The 18427-nt window shown below is 44.6% G+C and overlaps 1 protein-coding gene and 1 non-coding gene across 10 annotated transcripts in view; one reads left to right on the top strand and one right to left on the bottom strand.

Annotated features, from left to right (window-relative positions):
* Window positions 1-18427, top strand: part of LOC139410950 (membrane-associated phosphatidylinositol transfer protein 2-like) — a 90610-nt gene that overhangs the window by 48644 nt on the left and 23539 nt on the right. For 4 of the 9 annotated variants that reach the window (XM_071156653.1, XM_071156652.1, XM_071156648.1 and 1 more), the window contains exons 2-7: window positions 5987-6203; window positions 12431-12645; window positions 13513-13634; window positions 14314-14547; window positions 14806-15144; window positions 16596-16691. In XM_071156653.1, the coding sequence (XP_071012754.1) occupies window positions 6126-6203; window positions 12431-12645; window positions 13513-13634; window positions 14314-14547; window positions 14806-15144; window positions 16596-16691 (1084 nt within the window). In that variant the 5' untranslated portion in view covers window positions 5987-6125. Of the gene's footprint in view, window positions 1-5986; window positions 6204-12430; window positions 12646-13281; window positions 13431-13512; window positions 13635-14313; window positions 14548-14805; window positions 15145-16595; window positions 16692-18427 lie in introns of those variants that run through there. The other 5 variants (XM_071156647.1, XM_071156649.1, XM_071156654.1 and 2 more) reach the window with 3 other exon arrangements.
* Window positions 5849-5922, bottom strand: trnaa-ugc (transfer RNA alanine (anticodon UGC)). Its single transcript has one exon. It is a non-coding gene; the product is annotated as a tRNA-Ala (tRNA).

An 18427-nucleotide genomic window follows, 5' to 3' on the forward strand; every position in this document is an offset into this window, starting at 1 on the left:
CAGAACTTCCTGCGTCTTGATTCCCTGGTGCCCCTAGGGCAATTTAGAGTCTAATTTGAATTTGTTAAATGAGAATACATTTGTTTTGATTAAATATCAAAATGTATTGTTTTGAAATTTTAGTTTTTAGAAATTGTAACCTGTAGTTTTTTTTTTTAATTATTGGAATGTTTGTGTTGAATTTGCCCCATTTGAAAATTAGACCTGGTCTCAATGAGCTACCCTGATTTTTTTTTTTTTTTACGAGTATGTACCCTCCCTTGCTATAGGCTATTTAATTAAATCTCTTAAAAAATGGCTCTCACAACCCCAATCATTATCCTGGCTTGTGCCTGAATTGAATCAGTCCTGCTGCTGCTGTGTTGACCGACATTGGTCGCAATGGACCATTTCATCATTATGAGTTTGACTATAAGAGCACTAGAGCATGGAGTTATGAAAATTTATTTCACAATTTTTGTTTCCTCATCAATGCTCAATATTACAAAGCTGCAGGGATTAGATCATGTGTTTTGGCATAGTGGAACCAGGCTAAAGGGTGATTGAAAGGTAGTGTTGGGCAATTCCACAGTAACAGAATTGCGCTGAGACTTTTTGTTTTTATGAGCGCTGAGATTTTTCACTTTAAAACTTAATGCCCAACAAATAACTTTAATTTTAAAGTTTTGGAAGAAGAACTGTGCAGATGCAAAGTTTGTTAAACTGAGGGGGATTTGACCTAAATTCTGTTATGTGACCACATTTTCCAAATAACTGTTAAATATCTGCTCTGAATTAAGATTAAAAGATGTCTGCAGAAAGAATAGGGTTTCGGCTATGACATGTCACCCTGACTTGGAGAAAATATATTTTGGTTTTGATCTACCGTAAGTGAAGTGGATTGACACCCAGAATTGTGGTAACAGAATTTCATCATAGGTTCCTGATCTGTACTACACAAAAATGTATAATTATGTATATGAATGTCATTATCTTCATGGTGATGTATCCTATATAGGTACACAAAGGTATACAGTGCCTTCGGGAAGTATTCTGACCCGTTGAACATATTTTGTTATGTTACAGCCTTATTCTAAAATGGATTAAATAAAACAATTTCCTCAGCAATCAAATGTATTTATATAGCCCTTCTTACATCAGCTGATATCTCAAAGTGCTGTACAGAAACCCAGCCTAAAACCCCAAACAGCAAGCAATGCAGGTGTAGAAGCACAGTGGCTAGGAAAAACTTCCTAGAAAGGCCAAAACCTAGGAAGAAACCTAGAGAGGAACCAGGTAATCTACGCACAATACCCCATAATGGCAAGGCAAAAACAGGTTTTTAGCTATTTTAGAGACCTGAAAATAGCTGTGCAGCAACACTCCCCATTCAACCTGACAGAGCTTTAGAGGAACTGCAGAGAAGAATGGGAGAAACTCCCCAAATAAAGCTGTGCAGAGGCCTCCCAGGTGGCGCAGTGGTCTTGGGCACTGCATCGCAGCGCTAGCTGTGCCATCAGAGACTCCAGGCTCTGTCGCAGCCGGCCGCGACTGGGAGGTCCGTGGGGCGACGCACAATTGGCCTAGCGTCGTCCGGGTTAGGGAGGGTTTGGCCGGTAGGGATATCCTTGTCTCATCGCGCACCAGCGACTCTTGTGGCAGGGCGGGCGCAGTGCGTGCTAACCAAGGTAGCCAGGTGCACGGTCTTTCCTCCGACACATTGGTGCGGCTGGCTTCCGGGTTGGAGGCACGCTGTGTTTAGAAGCAGTGCGGCTTGGTTGGGTTGTTTCGGAGGACGCATGGCTTTCGACCTTCGTCTCTTCCGAGCCCGTACGGGAGTTGTAGCGATGGGACAAGATAGTAATTACTAACAACAATTGGATACCACGAAATTGGGGAGAAAAGAAGGTAAAATGTAAAAATAAATAAATAAAGCTGTGCAACGCTTGTAGTGTCAAACCCAACAAAGTACTGAGTAAAGGGTCTGAATACTTACGGAAATGTAATATTTACGTTTTTATTTATTTGATAAATTAGCACAAAAAAAAAGTTTAAAAAAAGGTTTTGCTTTGCATTGTTTGTAGATTGATTAGGTAGCCTAGTGGTTAGAGCATTGGGTCAGTAACCGAAAGGTTGTTAGATTGAATCCCTGAGCTGACAAGGTAAGAATCTGTCGTTCTGCCCCTGAACAAGGCAGTTAACCTACTGTTCCTAGGCCGTTGTTGTAAATAATAATTTGTTTTTAACTGACTTGCCTAGTTAAACAAAGGTTCAATTTAAAAAAATTACAACAAGACTATAACCTAACAAAATGTGGAAAAAGTCAAGGGGTCTGAATACTCCTCTTTTGCATGTTTTGGTATTCTACACACAGGTTATTATTTTAATGAGCTCCACCCCCAAACAAGAACATATTTGGGTAGTCAGAACATCAAAGTACAGCATGGTAGAACTCTGAGTACAGTATAATACAGCACAGCAGTAGAGTTCAGTACAGTAGAGTCTGGTTCAGTACAATACAGTACATTATAGTGTATGCAACTAGTGTGCTCTACTGTGTACTCTATTCTACTGTACATGACTGTACTGGACTATGTTCTACTCAACTTTTTTTTTACTCTACTGTGCTCTACTTTAGTGTACTATACTGAACTATAATCTGCTCAACTTTTTTTTACTGTACTGTGCTCTACTCTACTGAAGTACTGTACTCTACTTGTGAAACAGACATCTATGATTGGTTCAGATTAGGTCCGGTTCGGACCAGGACAAATCTGAACCAATCATGGACGTCTATGTATGGGCCAAATCAAGCACAGTCCGGACCAGGGTTTGGCTCAATTTTGGAATTGACTCCCATTCAACTCATGAGTTTGAATTAAATTGGCCACACCCCACAGGATGTAGAATTTGAGTGACACTAATTAGAATTGAATTCTGTGTAATTCAAAGTAAATTCCATTCAGTCATAGAACATGAGAGTTTTATTGAATCTGACAGAATCTGTCACACTTCCAGTTACCAAAGAATATATTGCTTTTCTCTGGACACAATGTTCTTTTAAACCTCAATAGCCAATTATATTTCCGCCAACCCTTTTCTTTGTTTGGCTTCTTTTTGAAGGCCACAGGGTCAACTTGAGGGTTAAACAAATGCATTCTGGGAAATGTAGTATCCCTCCCATATTGAACAAAATGCAACTGATTAATGAAATATAATAACTTCAAATATTCACTTGCAGTTCTGTTTTCTTTGATCATTCAGTTTAAGTTGATTGTTTCAACAATATTTTATATGCATGTATTTATCAACATTTATGTTTTATGTGCAATGTGTATATTTGTGTAGACTACTCGTAATATAAAATAGAGGCATTGTAATTAAATTTCACTGAATTAAATTATATTTGATTTAATTCAAATTTAAATTGCAATTCTGTATCCTGTTTACTCTTTCAATTCAAATTCAAGAATTTAAATGGAATTTGAGGCATTCTCAAATCATTTCTGTATTGAGCCAAACTCTGGTCCAGGCTGGACCAAAACTCTACATTTGTGGACCTTGAAATTAAAGCCGGGGTGGAACGTGCCAAAAAGTGACTTTGGTGGATGTTGAAATCAAGGCTAGATGTTTTCTAAGATTCCTTTTTGATCCATTTGACCAGAAATCAAAGCCTTTGCTTAGTCCTTGACATTAAGGATAGAAAATGGTGAAAAACGTATATATGCCTTATCATCAAAAATATAGATACTCTTAGCTTTTATTTGACACCAGATTTGACATGCTCCTATGGACTTCACATGTTGGTGCTCATGGGTCCTTTTACATTGAAATGACCTGTTCAGCTTCAGGCGTGTCAGCATGATGAGTGGTGGTCTGTATTAGATTCTCTATCTACAGTAATGTTATCTCTTCTCCAAACAACGTGGGCATGTCCTTCTGCACCCCCCTGGGCTCCCTCCTGTGCCCCTGCCTCCTCTGTAGCCCTCTCTAGCCTACTTTTATCTCCAGTGTTTCCCAGGAGAGTGGTTATTTTAAGCGGAGCACGATGTTCCGCTCTGCTTTTGTGGATGTGTCGTCCCATCTAGAGCAGGCCGTTGTGTGGAGAATAGAAAGAGATAGCGGAGGAGGAAGAGATTTAAAACTGCACAGCCCTCCCACACTGTTAGCCAGTGTTGCCTGCCTCTCAATCACTGTTAAGTGTTGATGTAGAAGTGTTTATGTCGACCTGGATGGGTCCCCTCCGTGTCCTCTGTATTCTAGTGGTGCGTCACTCACCTTTAACGGGTTAAGTGGGGGGGGAGCTCTCGACAGGTCGAGGACCTGAGCGTGGCAGGCGGCGTCACTAGGAGCCTCTCTCAAAGCCAGCCTTTGTTCAGTGGATGAGTGACGCAGTGGGAATATTAGCATGATTAGATGGAATGGCTGAGAGCCAGAGAGGACCACAGTTGCTGCTATTGGGGGGATTGCTATGGTTATGCAAAGCTGGGGTAATCACTCGTGGATGACCATGGGCTGCCAGCGTCAGGCCTGCACTCTGCTCTGTGCTCTGCTCTCCCAAGGTTAGGCTTCAGGAGAATAGGGATTGGATCAGTGGAAACAATCTAAGGCAGTGAATACAGATCCTGGAGACTAACTGGAGGGTATGATAATACATGATAATGGTATGATAATACAGATCGGTGATTGTATTATATAGACAATTTAGTTACAATTCAGTTGGATTATTGACACATGAGGCCAGTGAGGACCTGGAATGAGGAACTGTGTTTTGACCAGAGCTCAGTGTTGTGTTTCTTTGTAGTCATCAGGTGTTGTTCTGAGGAACTGTGATTTGACCAGAGCTCAGTGTTGTGCTTCTGTGTAGTCATCAGGTGTTGTTCTGAGGAACTGTGATTTGACCAGAGCTCAGTGTTGTGTTTCTGTGTAGTCATCAGGTGTTGTTCTGCCCTAAGGGTCCAGCTAGATACAGTACACTCTGTCTCTGGCCACATTGTTAATAAATAACATTATGATATGCATCATTCCACATAGTAATGACTGTTAAGCAGCATACATGCATAAGGGGCTCTGAGGAAATGATGCAATGCCCCCCACTTCCAGCGGGTGTAATCCCTCTTATGCTGAATGAGCCCCCTATGTGATCGAGCAACAGGTCTGGGAGAGAGGCTGGCTCTTGGCATGTGGTGCTGAGGTGTTTAGAGGTTTGGCTGTTCTCCACACTCTGGTCCTGTGTGGCGGTCAGGTGCGTGCCCCCGCCCGCTGGCTCTGGACTGGGGTATATAAGAACTGAGCCTAGGGTTGTGGGCCCTTCCTGGGTTCTGAGACGTGCAGGAAGACCACTGTTGGATGGAGTGGAGTTTATAATCTCCCTCAGAAAGGAGCTGTGGATCTGGGCGAACAACACCGCTCCATACTGGGCGAATACCCCCGGAGACTCCATCTTTCCTGTCATCAATTTCTGTCTATCTGGGTGTGAGCCAGTTGAGAATGACATTTTATGTCCTTAGTTGTGAAAATAGAGGGATTTCACTGCCTAAAGCGAAGAACTGTTTTTGAATACAGGTATTTTTGGTTAGGATTTTGAACTTTTGTTCTTTGCAGCCGCACTGTTGTAGCCTTGAGGCATGCGGAATGGTTTTGTTATTTGTGGATTCATTCCGTGGAATCTGCTTTGAGAAAGTTCCTATTTTTCTTTGTGTGTTTTAAGAGGTCTGTTTTTCAAGACCCACTGCTGGCTAACTTTACCCACTCTATGACCAACTACCACCTAGAATCTGTTGACTTTACATTTGAGTAATGTAGCAGACACTCTTATCCAGGGCGACTGACAGTAGTGAGTGCATACGTTTTCATACTTTTCCGTACTAGTCTCCCGTGGGAATTGAACCCACACCCCTGGTGTTGCAAGCGCCATGCTCTACCAACTGAGCCACACAGGACAATATCATCAGTTGCTGTTAACTGTTCACCTATGTTACCATTATGTCTCTCCTTTCGTCCACAGGCACCACCGATGAGGACGCCAGCAGTGAATTGACGAGCCACACATAGAAGCCCCCCAGTCCCTCCCACCTCCAGCCCCCCTCCCCTCCCTCTGTCCCTCCCCCTCCTTCTGACCCCTCTCCCCCCACCCCAGACTCACCATGCTGATCAAGGAGTATCGGATCCCAATGCCAATGAGCGTGGACGAGTACCGCATCGCCCAGCTCTACATGATCCAGGTGTGTGGACTTGTACTAGACATGTTTTAATTGGACTTTATCAGAGGAAGGGCTTTGACACTAGCAGGAAGTCAGGCTGATCAGTCATTTCTAACAAATGGGGTTGAGCTCCAGAGCCATTGATTCTGGGCCAGTGCCGTAAGCACATTGTAAACCTCAGCAAAGTGAACAGAGAGGTAAGCCACATGGATGGGTTGTTAACAATCTGAGGCAGGCAGGAAAGGGATGGAGGAGGGATGGCGTGAAATTGTCTGGTTGGATCAGAGACCCATAGTTACGTGTCCCCCTGACCTCAGCCTTCTCTGTGCTGCCTCGCTCTCTCGCTGGTGTGAAGTTTCCGTGACCATGGTAACCATGACATCAGCAGCGTGCCGGCAGTCAGATTTTGTTCGAGAGAGAGTACGGCGTGAGAGAGAAGAAACAGTGGGGAGAATGGGGGGAAAACAGGGGATGAGAGGGAGAGAAGAGGGAATAAACAGTGGGGAGAATGGGGGGAAAACAGGGGATGAGAGGGAGAGAAGAGGGAAGAAACAGTGGGGAGAATGGGGGGAAAACGGGATGAGAAGAGGGAAGAAACTGTGGGGAGAATGGGGGGAAAACAGGGGATGAGAAGAGGGAAGAAACAGTGGGGAGAATGGGGGGATGAGGGGGAGAGAAGAGGGAAGAAACTGAGAGTAAAATATTTTGGGGAGAGTGTGGATACCCTGTCTTCATTAGTTTATGTTGCTAGGGCAACCCCAGGCAGCATGCTGGTCCCTGACTCATCCCCAGTGTAAGCATAGTGGCTCAAGCCTGCCTGGGCCTCTCAGTACAATTTAAACTCTTCTCTGTACTGTATGAGTATTGTCACTCCAGCCGGCCAGACTCCTCCTGACTCCATGTTCCACACCGCCATCTCTCATTTATCTTCATACCTAATCACGCTGCCTCCTTAATTGATAGTTAATTGTGAATTCATTATTGCGACTTAAATTTACAAAGATATCACAAATGCTGTAAGTGAAATTAAGTCGGCACTCTCTCTCGCTCTCTTCCTCCCCCCTCCCGCGTTTAATCACAACCCATCATATTGCTCTTTCAGAAAAGGGAGAACCTTCTCAACAGGAAATATGGCTCCCTGATTTGATACCATATGGCATGTACCAGGATATAATGCTGCCCTCCAGTCAATACAGCCAGCCAGGTAGTTGTGAGGAAGCTGAACAGAAAGCAGAGCTGAGCGGTTTAACCAGCATTTCGGTTATTTTTCATTTTTTAAACAACTAATTGACTGATGTCGGTTAAATATTTGAATTCCAATATACATTTTTCTTTCGTGAGCTCAATGTGCACGCTGGGCTGCAGTTTCTGTAGAGATAAATCCGATCATGCCCGAACTGTGCGATGTAGTAGGGAGCTGTAGTTTCCAACAGGCCAATGTTCTACATAGTTTAGCACAGAAAACGTGATCATTACCTACTCTGACCATAATCCATAATCCATAATCCGCGGCTACATGTCCGGCCTATGTTTATTTTACGCCTGCTACATAAGACGCAGAAGAATGCGCGATCAAGAGAGCAGTAGATACGTAGAGAGCAGTTGCTTTGCAAGGTATTGGTATTCAGCAGTCAAAATAGTAGGCTTTATTTACTTTGAAGAACTACTAAAATAGTGATTTCTGTCAGACAGCATAGGCAGCAGCTCTATGGAGATGATGACTTGGAATTAAATAATAAAGTTATCAAATGCAACAAATACAATATTTTATCAAGGTAGGCCTTCAGTAACATGAATAACTGATGGTTAAGAAGTGATAACCAGTCATGGGCAGTCACTACCATCAGGGACTTTTTAAAATAGTTTTATTCTGTGTTGTTACAGCATTCAACCCACGTAATGCAAAGTGCATTTAATGTAAAAAAATATATATAAAAAATACCGATACTTACCTCAAAAAGCACAAATCACTCCGCACCAACAGATAGTTTAATGACAGACTGTCCTCTATACTTAGTCCTTCATGAATAGCTTCATATAATGTAGCTTCCTTCCTTCCTGAATGTAATTATTCGTTACTTACTCTTTCTGTTTGGGTTTAACTCCTGGAAGCCTGTCAAAACCATGAGGAAAGACATTGAAATAGCAATGAATTACCCCTGCCTGCATTCCCTTCCTCTTCCCTTTGCTTTGTTTCAGTTTTGTTTGAGACCCTTTATGGCTGACACACAGATCCAACCAGAACATTAGGCCTATTCCCACTGGGCACTGACGTCTGTTCAACGTCAAGTTTTTACATTTGGTTGAACTGTCAACTAATGTGAATTCTACGTCAAATCAACTAAAAGATTCACCATGTCATTGGATTAAGGTAAAAGGTTGGGTGAAAAAAAAGACAATTCCCTTACGTTGATGATGTTTTGCAAGTCCAATCAGTCTTCCATGTTGATTCAACACAATCATATTGAACGTTTTAGTTGAAATGATGTAGAACCCATGTTGATTCAACCTGTTTCTGGTTAATGGGTTCCTTTTTATATTTCAATTTTAGTCATTTAGCAGACACTCTTATCCAGAGCAACTTACAGGAGCAATTAGGGTTAGGTGCCTTACTCAAGGGCACAACGACAGATTTTTCACCTATTCGGCTTCGAACCAGAGACCTTTCGGTTACTGGCCCAGCGCTCTTAACCGTTAGGCTACCTGACAGATTTTTTATCTTCCTGATGGTTTCTTGTGAGATGCAGAGCACCAAGAGCCAACCTCTAGCAGAAGAGCAGGATTGATACTGGCCAGTGGCACACAGGCTCACAGGCCACAGGCACCTGTCAGCAGGCTAATGAAGTGCCTTGCATGTGTGTGTGGGTGTATACACACTACAGTATGTCCGTTTGTGTAAGCGTCTGGCTGTGGGCGTGTGTGTGTGCAGCTGTGCGTACATTGGCCTATACTGTATGCTTTGCGGAGTGTTTTTGAGCTTCTCTCTGTGTGTGTGTGTGTGTGTGTGTGTGTGTGTACACTGAGTGTACAAAACATTATGAACACCTTCCTAATATTGAGTTGCATTCCACGGGGATGTTGACTCCAATGCTTACCTCAGTTGGCTGGATGTCCTTTGGGTGGTGGGCCAGTCTTGATACCCATGTAAACCCTGTTCAAAGGCACCTCAATCTTTTGTCTTGCCCAGTCAACCTCTGAATGGCACACATACTGTGGGGAGAACAAGTATTTGATACACTGCCGATTTTGCAGGTTTTCCTACTTACAAAGCATGTAGAAGTCTGTAATTGTTATCATAGGTGTCATAGGTGTCAACTGTGGGAGACGGAATCTAAAACAAAAATCCAGAAAATCACGTATGATTTTAAGTAATTAATTTGCATTTTATTGCATGACATAAGTATTTGATCACCAACCAACCAGTAAGAATTCCGGCTCTCACAGACCTGTTAGTTTTTCTTTAAGAAGCCCTCCTGTTCTCCACTCATTACCTGTATTAACTGCACCTGTTTGAACTCGTTACCTGTATAAAAGACACCTGTCCACACACTCAATCAAATAGACTCCAACCTCTCCACAATGGCCAAGACCAGAGAGCTGTGTAAGGACTTCAGGGATACAATTGTAGACCCGCACAAGGCTGGGAGGACAATAGGCAAGCAGCTTGGTGAGAAGGCAACAACTGTTGGCGCAATTATTAGAAAATGGAAGAAGTTCAAGATGACGGTCAATCACCCTCGGTTTGGGGCTCCATGCAAAATCTCACCTCGTGGGGCATCAATAATCATGAGGAAGGTGAGGGATCAGCCCAGAACTATACGGCAGGACCTGGTCAATGACCTGAAGAGAGCTGGAACCACAGTCTCAAAGAAAACCATTAGTAACACACTACGCCGTCATGGATTAAAATCCTGCAGTGCACGCAAGGTCCCCCTGCTCAAGCCAGCGCATGTCCAGGCCCGTCTGAAGTTTGCCAATGACCATCTGGAAGGAATGAGAGAAGGTCATGTGGTCTGATGAGACAAAAATAGAGCTTTTTGGTCTAAACTCCACTCGTCGTGTTTGGCGGAAGAAGGAGGATGAGTACAACCCCAAGAACACCATCCCAACCGTGAAGCATGGAAGTGGAAACATAATTCTTTGGGGACAGGACGACTGCATTGTATTGAGGGAGGATGGATGGGACCATGTATCGCAAGATCTTGGCCAACAACCTCCTTCCCACAGTAAGAGCTTTGAAGATGGGTCGTGGCTGGGTCTTCCAGCATGACAACGACCCGAAACACACAGCCAGGGCAACTAAGGAGTGGCTCCGTAAGAAGCATCTCAAGGTCCTGGAGTCACCTAGCCAGTCTCCAGACCTGAACCCAATAGAAAATTGAGTTGCAATCCGTTTTGCCCAGCGACAGCCCCGAAACCTGAAGGATCTGGAGAAGGTCTGTATGGAGGAGTGGGCCAAAATCCACGCTGCAGTGTGTGCAAACCTGGTCAAGAACTACAGGAAACGTATGATCTCTGTAATTGCAAACAAAGGTTTCTGTACCAAATATTAAGTTCTGCTTTTCTGATGTATCAAATACTTATGTCATGCAATAAAATGCAAATGAATTACTTAAAAATCATACAATGTGATTTTCTGGATTTTTTTTTTTAGATTCCGTCTCTCACAGTTGAAGTGTACCTATGATAAAAATTACAGACCTCTACATGCTTTGTAAGTAGGAAAACCTGCAAAATCGGCAGTGTATCAAATACTTGTTCTCCCCACTGTACATAATCTATGTCTAAATTGTCTCCAAAGCTTAAAATTAATCTATCTCCTCCCCTTCATCTACACTGATTTGAAGTGGATTTAATAAGTGACATCAATAAAGGATCATAGCTTTCACCTGGATTCACCTGGTTAGTCTATGTCATGGAAAGAGCAGTTATTAAGTCAGTGTCTGTGGTGCGGTGTCTGTGGTGCGGTGTCTGTGGTGCGGTGTCTGTGGTGCGGTGTCTGTGGAGCTGTGTCTGTGGAGCTGTGTCTGTGGAGCTGTGTCTGTGGAGCTGTGTCTGTGGAGCTGTGTCTGTGGAGCTGTGTCTGTGGAGCTGTGTCTGGCTGTTGAGAGCAGGGTGGGTGGCTAATGAACGACCTGTCAGAGGTAATGAGGGCTTGAGGGCTGGACACCTCACTCACCATCTCATCTCCCCACCATACCACTGATTTACTGCCTGCGCTCCTTCACTACCCTGCGCTCCTTCACTACCCTGCGCTCCTTCACTACCCTGCTCTCCTTCACTATCCTGCTCTCCTTCACTATCCTGCTCTCCTTCACTATCCTGCTCTCCTTCTCCATGCCGGTAATGCTGTATGTAATTAGTCAAATACATGTATCAGAGTTTCAAAGTGGAGAATAGAAGTGGCTCAGGCATTATATTTACATGTTGACTCTATTATTAACTCAGACTCTCTGGAAATGTTGTACTGTAGTCCTTGCCCTTTGCTCCTCAAGTTCAGTGTCCTCAGCACTTGGACTCTGTTACCTAGTGTACCTTTAGCACTCCTGTTTCCCTCATGTTTACATCATGAAGCCTCTCCCTGGTGGATCTCACTGCGTTATGTTTGAAAAGTAAAGTCATCCAACCATTTAGTCCCCTATGACGTCTCCTTTCAGCCCCCCACTCTCCCCCCTTTCTGTGGTGTACCTGGAATGTAAATATGGGAAAGGTATTTTTCACTGAGCTGGCTGGCCAACTCTGCTGACTAAGCAGTGTAGGTCATACCTGGATGCAATGGTTATTGTCCACACATGAGTCATGTCATGGTGTGTTTACAACTGTCAGCTGTCTGGAACTTTACCAGCAGGGTAGAGTTTGTTCAAGCATTAGTTTTATGGCAGAAAACCTTTTGTGTGTCGCCTATGTAACAAGTGAAATAACAGACCTGGTGCTTTCTAGACCTACTAGAAACAGCCTCGAGTCTAATGAAATCCGGTACTCAAGCAACATCATGTCTTGGTGATTCACCGATTCTGTTGAAGCTAAATGAACACATCATCTGTGTTTTTTAGATTCATAAAAACAACATTTGTAGCAGATGAATTGTTTTGGGTTTAGGGGGATGCCACACTTGACTCGTTGTTGTCTTTCCAGCAGTGTGCTTCTCCTGACCTCCCTCGTTTAACCTGATTTCAGTCCTCATTTGACCTTTTGACCTATGCTTCCTCACCTAACCCCTCACTGAAAATCTATTCTGATCTGAACAGAAAAAGAGCCGGGATGAGACCTGTGGCGAGGGCAGCGGAGTAGAGATCCTGGAGAACAAGCCGTACGATGACGGCCCAGGGGGAATCGGCCAGTACACCCACAAGGTTTACCACATCGGCATGCACATCCCCAGCTGGTTCCGCTCCATCCTGCCCAAGGCAGCGCTCCGGGTGGAGGAGGAGTCCTGGAACGCCTACCCCTACACCCGCACAAGGTGTGAGACTACTGCCACCTACAGGAGTACCACCCTTACACCCCCACGCACACAGGCATACCACCCTTACACCCCACACAGATAAGTACTACCCTTATACCCCTATACAGTCAGGGAGCCTCCCCACTTCCACAGGAAAAGCTTAACATGTTGAGACGGCAACCCCTTCAGTACAGTATGATGAGACGGTTTCCCTTAAGCGTATACTCAACGTCAAACCTTATCCATAATGGAGTGATTGTTTATCCAATCTGTCCCTTCAGGAAAATACTGTTACTAAGAGCCAAATAAAGAGCCAAGCAAATCTTCCAGAGCAGTTGTCAGAACACTGCTGAGCGTGCCAACCAAGACATGGACAGTCTTCAGGTCAGCAGCTCTGCTAGCCAGCCTGTCAATAAGAGTTGATGACCCCCCCAGTCTTAGTGTCTGTCTGTCTGGGGCCTGGGCAGAGCCGCAGGTGTGAGGCTGCTGAAATGAGAAGCTCCCCTTGAAAACACTGTCAAGGTATTGATAGACTGGAGCCATCTGCTGACACATTTATCAAAGCAGTGACAGCTCTGCTGCAGACGACTGAGAGATGGGCAGGGCTAGCACCTCTACACCTCGCCTGGAGACAGAAACACAGAGAGAGAGTGCGGGTGAGAAAGATTGAGAGTGACAGACAGAGACAAAGACCAGCAGTAGCTAACTCTTGCCATGTAGGCATATTTTGGGCCTGCCCATCATTTAACAAAGAACCCACTCAATAACAGAGACATCAAGATGTTTCCACCAGTCATTTCCCTGTGAGTATATAGTGTGTCCAGGTCAACATATTGTGGTTATTTATTACTGTGACCTATAAGCTTGCTCTCCTCTCTCCTCCAGGTACACATGTCCCTTTGTTGAGAAGTTCTCCATTGACATTGAGACGTACTACAAGCCAGACACAGGGAACCAGCCAGACGTCTTCAACATGTCCCCAGTCGAGAAGAGGCTAAGGACTCTGGGTAAGAACCTGTGGTGCCAGTCTGGGACAAATAGTGGGAGATTAGAAGGACACTATAGCCTCAGACCATAGTGTCCAAATTGACAGCAATGTTAGATGATGAAGATTTTTCCTCACAATGGACAGCTTGCAAAATGACAGACCTATGTAATTGGTCTTGTTTTAAATAGTCATGATTATTATTGAGGGCTTCCTGACGCATGACCCCCACAAGGGTTAGAGGGAAGCTCCTGGGCTCACACAGCAGCTAGTAGAGTAGAGGCCCACTGGTGGCCGTTTGCTACCACTGCAGCTGTTTTCCTGTTGTTGTTGGCGGCAACAGAGAGGCTGTCACGCTGCTCAGATGCTCATGGTTTGAGGGCATGCAGTGACCCAATTTACACAATTCATTGCCAGTGTTCCTGAGATGTCATGAATTACATTTTTACCCTGGTTGATCGTCAGTTGTGGACCGAAAAGAGAAAATGTTTGTCCTAGAAATACCAAATCCAGTGTGTACTATTAAGTGTCCTAGATTTAATTAACGTGTCAAAATAACTTGGATGTTAAACAATTTTGTTTCGACCAACAGCCATAAACGACTGGCTATGTTATGTAGGAAAATGTGGACACCCCAACAACCCACCTGCTCATATGTACATGTTATTTTTAGCACTTGTTCACATCAGACTCTCTTGCAGACCCCATCGACATTGTCAAAGATCCCATCCCCCCACATGAGTACATGCAAGAGGAGGACCCTCGGATCTACAGGTCAGACAAGACCAAGAGAGGCCCGCTGCAGGAGGACTGGATCGAGGAGTACAACAACAACCCGGGGAAGACGCCCATCATGTGTGCTTACAAACTGTGCAAGGTGGAGTTCCGCTACTGGGGCATGCAGTCCAAGATCGAGCGCTTCATCCATGATGTAGGTGCGTATGAGATGCGATTAGGCGTTGAAAGAGTACTATGAACAATACCTTAATATATCCCTTCCCCGGTGCTGGCTATATGACTGCTTGGTCCAAGAGAAGTAGTGTTTCCATACTACAGGCATGCTGCTGCTGACTAGTTTAGCTAGCAAGCTTCAGCTGAAATAGTGTCAATATCTTGGAGGGGGTTGCCAGGTGGGATGCACTGATGTTTTCCAGTGCTGTCTGTCTAAAACAATCTCCCCTCCCCTTCCTCAGGGCTGAGGAAGGTGATGGTGCGGGCCCACCGGCAGGCCTGGTGCTGGCAGGATGAGTGGTACGGCCTGACCATTGAGGACATCAGACAGCTGGAGCTTGAGACCCAGCTGGCCCTGGCCCAGAAGATGGCCCAGTTCAGCCAGGCAGAGGAGGCCACCGAGGCCAATGGTGCTGCTTCATCCCCAGACAAGAACCAGGAGGCCAAAGATACCATTAGCTCCTTAGAAACTGAGGTGGTCAGTGCAGGGGGTGGGGGAGACACTCTCCAAACAAAACGAGCAGGGCTCACCAAGCAGTGGTCCACCTCCTCCAGATCCTCCCGCTCATCCAAGAGAGGAGGTGAGATGTTTGAGCCCAATCATCTGTGGAGATATTGGACTGTTTAACAAGCAGGTGGTGTACAGACATCATGTGTTATTGAGTATGTATCTAGGTGCTGTATCTACACAACTACTGTCCCTGCTTTATCCAGATTTTGCGTACCTGCCTGTTCAATATACAGTCTAAGGACAAACCCCTGTCCTACAGACAGTACAACCCCCATCCCCACCTTTTAAGCACCAGTCAGAATCCTGCCTGCCACCTGGAACCTCTCTCTCTGCCAGTCAGCCTCATTTCACCCCTTATTACCTAGGGCCGGGAATTGCCAGGGACCTCACGATGCGATATTATCACGATACTTCGGGGCCGGCACAATATATATTCCTATTTGATACTGTGATTTTATTGCGACTCAATGTTCCAAACAGATTGTTCACTATGTGTCTGCTGCAGAAGTACAAGAGAGAGCCATGAGAAAACAAGTTTTGGTGCAGGTACAGCCAGCTAGCGCAAAAATAATATTGCGTTTTTGTCAATAAGTTATGATATATCGTCAAAGATAATTTCCCAATATGTAACTGTATAGACATTTTTCCCCCATTAATACTATTATCCCCCTCTACTGCACTCTCCTGGGCTATTTATAGCAGCAGTATTGACATCACAGGCTAGAGGAGGCTGACTCTCTTCACACTGACCCTCCGCTCCACCTCTGCTGCTCCCCTCTCTGGGCTGACAGGCACAGCTGCGCTCCCTAGCCCATGAGCATCCAGCATGGGCCAGCCAGGATTTCAAAGAGATATTTCTGTGTGCTAATTGACTGTCAGTGTGTGTGTGTTATGTTGGACTCCACTCTTCACGCCCCCTCCTGACCACTGAGCAATTGATCTGTGATTAAGTCAAGTATAACAGAGAGTGTGTGTGTGTGTGCACGTCAGTGGGAATATGATGCAGTTGGGTCTTAAAATAACAACGGTGGGCCTCCTGGGTGGCGCAGCGGTCTAGGGCACTGCATCGCAGCGCTAGCTGTGCCACCAGAGACTCTGTCGCAGCCGGCCGCGACCGGGAGGTCCATGGAGCGACGCACAATTGGCTTAGCGTCGCCCGGGTTAGGGAGGGCTTGGCCGGTAGGGATCTCCTTGTCTCATCGCGCACAAGCGACTCCTGTGGCGGGCCGGGCGCAGTGCACGCTAACCAAGGTCGTCAGGTGCACGCACGGTGTTCCCTCTAACACATTGGTGCGGCTGGCTTCCGGGTTGGATGCGCGCTGTGTTAAGAAGCAGTGCGGCTTGGTTGGGTTGTGTTTCGGAGGACGCATGACTTTCAACCTTCGTCTCTCCCGAGCCCGTACGGGAGTTGTAGCGATGAGACAAGATAGTAACTACTAACAATTGGATACCACGAAAAGGGGGTAAAATTGAAAGAAAATAAAAAATAACAGCGGTACTGTTTGTTCCCCTCTGTTTCAGCGAGCCCATCACGCCACAGCCTCTCTGAATGGAGGATGCAGAGCATAGCACGAGACTCCGAGGACAGCTCAGAAGAGGAGTTCTTTGATGCTCACGGTAAAACCACCATTTTGATATAGACTTTTTAGAGTCCTAGAGTAGGTTACAGTAGACAACACTATTAGTGTGTTCCATTCCCATAACCCTACTGTTGCTTCCTCCTTTGACTCTGCATGCGTCTCTTCAACACAGATCAGTTCTTAAGCTACCCAGATACCCAGCATGCTTTTGGCCTGCGGTTGAAATAGGTGGGTGCAGCTCGACACTTCGGTTCATCTGCTGGGTGAGCCCAGGAGAGGACTCACCCCGGGTTTTTGGCTTGTCCTGAAGAAGTGCTGAAATCATCACCCTCTATCTTCACCTGTTTCCCATTGACAAAACTATCTCACCCTGCCGTCCTAGACACACAACACACACCTTTACGCCCTACCTATTGCATTTATCAGACCGTTCGTAAAGACTAAGTCTGTAAAGTGTGGTGGATGTGATGACATCCACCACACATTGCCTATTGAGAGTCAATCATCCCATCATGTCAATCCACAAAATGATGTTCTATTACCTGTAGGTGTATGGGTGGAAACATGATTAACTTAGATTTGTGTATATTACATAATAAAGTAGGAAGTAATGGAATAAGAATAATAAAGCAATGCATGTTTCCTAAGCATCAGTATCATTTAAATAAATAGATACAATGTGGATTAAATATGTGGATTAAATCTGTATCAACTGTTGAAACTGTTCATGAGATGTCATGAAGTAACTGCATTGTAAATGTGCATTTAGCTGCATGTTCAAATATATATAGCTGTATGCTTTTGGTGTTTGTGCCATTATTTATGTTCACAATGAGATGGTAGCTGTTTCTGGTGAATATAAATTGTTGTTTCATCCCTGGATTCATCTGTTTTCCCACTAACCATCATACAGTGTGGTATGTATATACCATTATGCGCACCCCAGTATGTGGCTATCGGGGGTCTTCAACTTTTCATTGGACACCTGATTGGTTCATTTTAAATCAATTAAAATGTGGAAACTAAATGCTGAAACATAATGAAATAGTACTTCACTGTAACAATTTTATTATACAAGCAAGCCTACTCAGTCTCTTCATGAGTTAATCCCTTAATAATGAACTCTGAAAACATTGCCATAATGAGCAAGGATTTCTAGAGCAGCAGTTTGGTGGGGTTTGTAATGTAATAGGACAGTAAGTACAGACATTGGTTCCATGGAATCTTTTCCTCATTACATTTTCCTTGTGGGCAGTACAGTAGCATATCATAAGAGCTGAGAACACCCATGCCTTGTCTCTGTATGAGCCGTTCATTAAGATTACCATGATCAGATGGTAATATAATTTATAGAGATTACAAGGATGACAAAAGCATACATGCAGGCATATGTAATATGCATAAATATGTTTGTAATTAAATTAACAGAATCAAGTCTGTTAGTAGGCATATAGTTGCAACATTCTGTCATTGTAGTGCCACAGTACTTACACTGTATCCATTCATGACCATTGCATGTCAGACCATGGAATGATTAAACCAATGTGACACATGAATGCTACTGCTCTGTAGCATCATTTGAATCATCAAATCAAATCAAATGTATTTATATAGCCCTTCGTACATCAGCTGATATCTCAAAGTGCTGTACAGAAACCCAGCCTAAAACCCCAAACAGCAAGCAATGCAGGTGTAGAAGCACGGTGGCTAGGAAAAACTCCCTAGAAAGGCCAAAACCTAGGAAGAAACCTAGAGAGGAACCAGGCTATGTGG

Source organism: Oncorhynchus clarkii, chromosome 6 (assembly GCF_045791955.1).
Source record: "Oncorhynchus clarkii lewisi isolate Uvic-CL-2024 chromosome 6, UVic_Ocla_1.0, whole genome shotgun sequence".
NCBI classification, from domain to species: domain Eukaryota; kingdom Metazoa; phylum Chordata; class Actinopteri; order Salmoniformes; family Salmonidae; genus Oncorhynchus; species Oncorhynchus clarkii.